Here is a 7,085-nt window from a genome sequence, read left to right on the forward strand (position 1 = left end):
TTTTAAAGAAAAGGTTAGAATTCCCAAACAACTCCACCTCGAGAATCCTGGTGGGCCATATTGGTAGCGCCTCCGTCCGTCCGTCCGTCCGTCCACGTTCGCCACTTCCAACCAACGAAAAAGGAGCGGTGGTGAGTGAGCAGGCTGTAGGTCGGTGGGGTCCTGTCAGAGAGGAAAAAACAAAATAACTTCCGCCGCCTACTTTGACTCAGTCCAAATCCATTTAAACACGGATATGGCCCACGTCAACCTTAATTAGGACTCTACAGAGGAAAGCAGGCTCCCTAGCCACCATAGCACTATTATTTACGTGCCGTCGTACGACCTTATCCCCTTTCTCGTTTGTATCGATTTGGCAGAGCCGAGTGAATCGAGCTTTGCCTGTGAGCTTGTTCTGCGTTATGAAGTGCTGCTGTTGTTGACTCTGAGATTTGCAGTGTGCCGTAATCGTGTCGAGAATGTAATGATGCAGGAGCAGCTTGACTTTGGGAGTATCCATGGTGTTGTCAAGGAATCACGAAATATGTTGAATTGTGGGTTTCATAGAGCATCGATGGGAGGAGTCGCCGACGAGATTCCCCAGGAATTTTAGCTACTGCTGGGTCGTAATTTGGCGCAGGGTCTGTGGCGTGTGGGAATGCGGGAGTAGTGTCAAGTTCTGATTTTGTTACTCAGGCGTTAGACGTGACCCGATTGTTGTCCGGCTGTGGTGATTTTCACTAACGGCTTTCAAAATGCCGGACCGAACACCGAACAGGTCGATCGAGAATGATTTAGAGGTGGCGGCGCCATCGATATCGTACGTGGTCTTTACCTTGTGGGATTGTGCCCGAGCTGTTGTTTAATTTTGGGCGGAGTTTCTCTTTCCGCTTTGTCATAATTGTTTTCTCACTTTGTTGGGTTGAAAGGATATTAGTAGTGGGACAGCAATGGTTTGGGCTTTATTTGTGACAATGGGTTTCTATTCTTCTCTTTTGTTTACTTTTCACAAGCCGTGCAATCTCCTACGTGTGGACGGATTGTTTTTTGAGATTGTGGAGCAATCCCAACTAAGCATCCCCTTTAGTTTTTTCACTTGTGTGTCACAGTCTAACACGGTCGTTGTCCTGTTCTACACAAGACTAGATCTATGTTATGGATGGAGCATCTGTGATAACCTCGTTCATTTTTTTGTGTGTTTCAACAGTGCGATAGCGAAGGGTGGTGGAGTTTCTTTAGCTCGCAATTTATTATCGCATACCGTAAATGTTCGTCCTAAATTATGGGATGACAAGTACCCACCTGCCAAAATATGGATTGGGAGAATAAAATCGTATCAATTGGCACAGTGCACTGCAGATGCTGTTTTCTACTACACTGGGGGCTACCCTTTTCATTTTAGAGATGCTAATTGGAACTTTCCACCTCTTCACTGTATGGGCAGATACGGTCAGCCTGAAGTGCTTAGTAGCAGAGAGATGTGCTTGGAGTACGTCGAGTATATTGCCAAAAGTTTAGCTTTTAGACCCCATAGATTTGATTTTATAAATCAGGTCAAAGCTGTGCTTGCGAGCCCTGCATATCTCCACCAGAGAGCGGAATTTTTGGAATCCTTGAATGAAGCACACGGTGCTCCTGCAGCTCCAGTGGATCAGTTAGCCGACACGGCAAACCAACCTCCTCCAGAGAATGATGATGCGAACTATCATGATTGGAGGGAAATGGAAGTGGAGTGTAACTTTATGATGAGTTCTGAAATACCCCCATCCAGCGAAGCGAAATACATTGCAAGTTTTGGATTTGATTTTGACAACAAACTACAGAGTACGTGGGAGATACCTTATGTTCCGTGGAACGCACATGATAAGAAGATGGAAGATCCCAGTACTTCCTCAGCCTTCGCCGACTCTTTCGTCCCGCCGCCCTCTGAAGGTAAGCAATTTGAGTGAACTATGATTGGATTTGTTTCCTTGATCGAGGTATCTCAATGAGTTGCGCTGACATCGCAGTTCTGGGTAATGTAGGAATTTGAGCACTACCTTGATGTGACTCGGATACAGCAGCTTCACATGAAATCGTTCTGAATTTTTTTACTGCATACATTGCAGGTCATGGATTTGACTTGGAGAACAGTCTGCAGAGTACGCGAGCCACCTCTCATGTTGGGCGTAACGGATTTGATGAGAGGACGGAAGAGCCTAGTACTTCCTCTGCCTTGACCGACATTTTCATCGCCTCAGTCCTGGTCACTGAAGGTGAGCAATTGAAGTGAGTTGTGATTGGATTTGTTTCTTTGACCAAAGTTTTCTCAAGTAAACTGCCACAATATTTCATTTTTGGGTGTCACAAACCCGTTATGCTAGTTACCATCATGATTTGCGTCTAGCTAATGTCATCGGTCGTTGTTTAATAGTATTTGGCTTGTCAAGTACAGATGAGGACCTTTGGAACTTGGAGATGTATCCGCCGGAGGCTATGGCTACCAGCAATGACTTTGTATCGAATATACTTAACGGTGAGGAATTGTTTTTGGGTTTCGCTGTAGCTGCGGCATTCTCCTTCCAAATGCATGTGAATCATATTCTCAAGCTCGAATTAAGTCAAGAAGATGCTTCCACAACTTTAGAGCCTCACTGGGAAGCGTTTTGATCCGACGATTAGATTTTTTGGTTGGGTCTTGCAGATTTAATGGTGATGTCTGCTTATACTTTGTGACCCGGTATGTACTGCAGCTTCGGATCAGTTTGAAGCGGAGCAATGGAGGTTCCCAAACGAATCAGATTGGAACTTGATCTCTCCGCTACCCCACATTTTGCAGTGCGCAACCCGTCAGTAATTCATTTTTGATGTGTAAGTTCTTCTATGTGTCTCAACTATGTGCTTCTTTCATAGTGAACTTTTTTCCAACTAGAGTTAGGTTATTCACTCTGACGCTGCTGTTATAGTAAGTTCTTGAGTTGCAAATATGTGGGTAGAGGTTAAAGCAGCAGAGTCACCTAACCCAGCAGCGTTGTAGTTGTCTTGCAGTCGGCTTGTGACCGGATCTAGTGTAGTTCCTGTGCATGGAGGCTTTGGTTCCAGTTTGTCCTTTGTTCGTGGTTTTTTTCCGTTAAGTTTCTCCAATCGTAGCATACGAAGATGCATGAACCCGCAATACTTGTTCGGTTATGAGCAGTCTATAATGTCTTGCATAACAATCTTCTCTGACCTGTGTTGTATGTTCTGGTTGGAAAAGCAGGCAGCTGCCCCTTTTTGCATTATCTTATGGCTGCTGGTGGAGTTATCCTTCAGTTCGATGAACGTTCCACTAGGTTATTTCACTGGATTGAAATCAACCTCGGCGAGAAAAGCGGTTCTCGAATACACTTATTGAGTATAGATTGTACATCTGCGTCAGCATCTGATTTCTTTGTGAGCGGCACCCAAGTTATCCAGTTGTATATATGCAGCTATTGAGTTGCCGTGGTGATGGTAGTAGTCGTCGTTGCAGTTCAACCAAAGAATGTTGCATCTGCACATGATTTGAAGTTATACTTTTCCTATATTGATGCCATAGACCCAATGAGCTTCCACTATCAATTGAACGCTGGATTCCTTTGGGTGGTCTTTCTTCAACAGAAAGACTCAGGAAAAGACGTTTGCTGCTCATAACGACCATCGTACCATGTAGATTCTTGTGAAAACTGTAATACCTTATTACTATTGAGCTCCCTCATTTTAGTTTGTTTGGGACTGAGACCTGATCACATGGCTTAAAATTCCTTAACTGGATGTTGTCGTTGGACTGCATGATACATGCTTGAATCCTAGTTCCAGCTATTTTTGAATAAAAGCCATCGCCACCAGAATGTAAAAATCTATTGCTATCACAGAAAGTTAACTTATCCATTTTTTTTTTAACAAAGCTAACTCAACTTTGGAGCCATTCCTGTGCCTACATCAAAATCAAGTCTTTCGTTAGCTTTACTGTCTTTAAGTTTGCTTGGTCTTAACCTTTTGTCTGAAGTGAATGACACTTGAACTTGGCCTTAAACAGGACAGGAGAGAGTATCAGGAGCTATGAACACCTTACAGGTTATAAATACTTTGGTTTCACTATCCCTTCCCTTCTACTTTTTCTGTACTTCTCTGCCTGATTCCTTCTACACAGCCAAGAGGAGTGGCTTCCAAGTTATGTTCCTCGATTTGTTCGTGCCTTGTGTTGCATCTGGCACTGCCACCAATGAGATTAAGCTCTCGCTACTCGACCGCAAGGGAATCTTTCAATCAATAATCTTCATCTAACTTCCTGTACAATATAGTTTTCTTTTTCCCACTTGCTTTGGTGCTGACGGGATCGTAGACCAAGTCTTCATTGAGATTTGCGTCCAACAACTCAAAGTCAATGTTGTTTATGTGTAAGATTCCTACTCTGATTAAACTATCAAGTTTATTTATTTATGTTACAAACAACTATTGTCAGAGTGTGCATTTTATAAGGTTTTATTGTATTTACTCAATTTTTGATATTTCAAGTTATTGTATTTTTTTTGAAATGTTAACTTTTTTCAAGAAAAAGATATATATATATATATATATATATTGTCTTTACAACATTACCAAGGAGCTCAAATCAAAGCTCATTGATTTGCACATTTTGTCTTTTCTTGCATATCTAAAATAGTTATTGCAATTTTAAAATTGCATAAAGAAGGAAAAATTGTACATCATTTATATCAATAGTTTATTTATGATAATGATTATTACTACTCTTATTAATTTTTGTTGAATTCCATGACACAATCAATTCATTTCATTGATTTTTTAAAAACTAAAATATACTATTAATAATCACTTTATTTAATTATTTTATAATTTTAAAATTTATTAATTTAACCTTAAAAAAAATTGATATTGAAGTTGATGTGATTAAATTCCAATAAATTTTATTTTTCATATTTAAAGTATATTATTAAGAAAATGTAATAATTTTGATTATAAATCTTATCTTAAATATAACTATGATATCATAAAATTTGATTTGATTGGATTTATTTTTTTTCAAATCTTTTATAAGAATAATAGGATTGTTCTAATGGCACCATCCATTCTATTAGCTTCAATAAACATGTTTGTTAACAAAACGGATTTATAAGTAACAAAAAAATTCTTATAAGATATCATATGCTATGTAACATTTTCATCTATAATCCACTTGCATATAACAACTACAGAGCTTTTTTGACTTGTCATAAATAAAAAAATCTGTAATTTCTATGTACATGTAGATTAAAGATTTGTACAAAACTTTTATTTATATATATCTATATATATATATATAAACAAATTTAAAAAGATTTATATTCTTATAGAAATTTTATAGTATCTTTTAGGTTTTTCTTTATAGTTTATATAAAACAATGTGTGTAAATTGTTGTTCTAGGTAACACTATTAATGCTAAAGATTTCTTTTATATTGATTATATTCTAAGCCACATTCTTTATTAAAAAAATTCTTTAAATCAACTAAATCTTTTAAAAATATTTGATAAATAATAATCTATTTTAAATAAAATTTAATATTTTTTACCAAAAAAATATGTTTTTTATGAAAAAATGTAAGGAAGTATATTGCTAACATAGAAGTTTGATGATGCAAATAAAAAATAAGATCACCACCTAATCAAGGTAGATTCAAGAGACTTAACTACATCATGTAAACCTTGACTTTGAGTTCTTATAGTATAAGTCTATAGTCTATGGATAAAGACTTTCTAGTGCAAATACACTAACAATAGCTCACCACCAAGGTCCATTTGATTTAGGAATAAGTGTCTTATTAAGCAATTTATAACTATGGTGGTATCACAAACTTATAGTGAGTACAAGTTGTTAATTAGTCATAATCCAATGTTAACCATCTACATATTAGTTAAAGACATAATGTCTAATAGAAGTTATATATGTATCTAAACATTATTATAATCCTACTTAATGTGTCAAAGACAAGAACATAATAAAAACAAATAAACAAGTGAGACTTCTCTCAAAAAAAGATGACAGAATAGAAATAACTTGATATGTATATTAAGAAAGAAACTCGAATGGCTATTGCCAAAAGCCAAGAAAACTAAAGACCCTTGAAACTAGATTGGAAGCAAAAAAAGAATTGACAAGAGTGAAGAAGGCTTCACTCTTGTCTCTATATATACTATCTAACTAGGGCCTATGTGGCAATGTTCTACAGGACCTCCAATATGTGTTGACTTTGTAGGATACATGCCTTGACTTACAAGGCAAGTTTTTCTATGTGTGGGCCACATAGTTAGCTTGGTCTTCAAGCTAACATCATGTGTGGCACATGGCCAACTTGTTGATTACGTTTTTAATCCAAAAAACCAATTAAAGACACTTATAAAGTCAAAGCAGCATCTATTAAGCTTCTAGGAAGCTTTCATAGCAAATATTATAGATAAACTTACTTTTACCTACTTTTACTTATTTCTACCTATTTATACATATAAATACTAGCTTACATGTGTATGTCCATGACATTACCTCCCCTTCTAGGCATGAGTTCTACAAAGAGCGGTCATCATATGTTGAGGAAATCTATGATGCGACGAATTGTATTCGCCACATACTCTGATCTTTGTTCTTTTCAAAGATGATTGATAAGGCTCTCAACCATTGATAGAGTTTCATACCAGGGCCGGAAGACCACCTAATTATTTGATCATTGTTGAGGCCTTCATAACTTTTTTCGAATAAAATATTTGGAACACTGTTAGGAGTTGTTCCTACCTCTAGTAAAATCACCAAACATCGGGAGTCCCTTCCAAGGTCGTGATACAAAACGCGTTGTATCTTGCCATCTATTTGAGGAAGAACATGACATTCTTGAAGATCTTCATCTTGATTGCATCATCTAAAAGGTTGTGACAATCGTAATGTCTCATTCGACAAGTCAGCAATTGAAGGTTCTTGAGTCGAATCTGCTGGTTGTTGGTTCTCCATCTCCTCAGTGTCAAATCTACAAAAAAGCTACAAACAAGAATTGAAAGTAGAATGTTATCTTGCCTAGATCTTGTTTCTTTTATAAGGAAGGTTTTTATCTTGATTTTGAT

At 37.5% G+C, this 7,085-nt stretch overlaps 1 protein-coding gene across 2 annotated transcripts; it reads left to right on the top strand.

Annotated features, from left to right (window-relative positions):
* Positions 1-346: 346 nt before the first annotated feature.
* LOC112290700 (uncharacterized) lies at positions 347-3,722 on the top strand. 2 transcript variants are annotated; one of them, XR_002972242.3, is made up of 6 exons: positions 347-799; positions 1,187-1,911; positions 2,088-2,234; positions 2,414-2,494; positions 2,663-2,829; positions 3,218-3,722. XR_002972242.3 is itself a non-coding variant. In XM_024537291.3 (6 exons), exons 1-5 carry the CDS (start codon positions 735-737, stop codon positions 2,813-2,815), a joined length of 1,122 nt encoding a protein of 373 aa, XP_024393059.1. In that variant the 5' UTR covers positions 347-734; the 3' UTR covers positions 2,816-2,829; positions 3,218-3,722. The 2 variants fall into 2 exon arrangements, 1 of the variants encoding a protein (XP_024393059.1); XM_024537291.3 differs by having other exon boundaries at positions 2,712-2,829.
* Positions 3,723-7,085: the final 3,363 nt, after the last annotated feature.

This window comes from Physcomitrium patens, chromosome 13, assembly GCF_059467195.1.
Source record: "Physcomitrium patens ecotype Gransden chromosome 13, ASM5946719v1, whole genome shotgun sequence".
Classification (NCBI taxonomy): Eukaryota; Viridiplantae; Streptophyta; class Bryopsida; order Funariales; family Funariaceae; genus Physcomitrium; species Physcomitrium patens.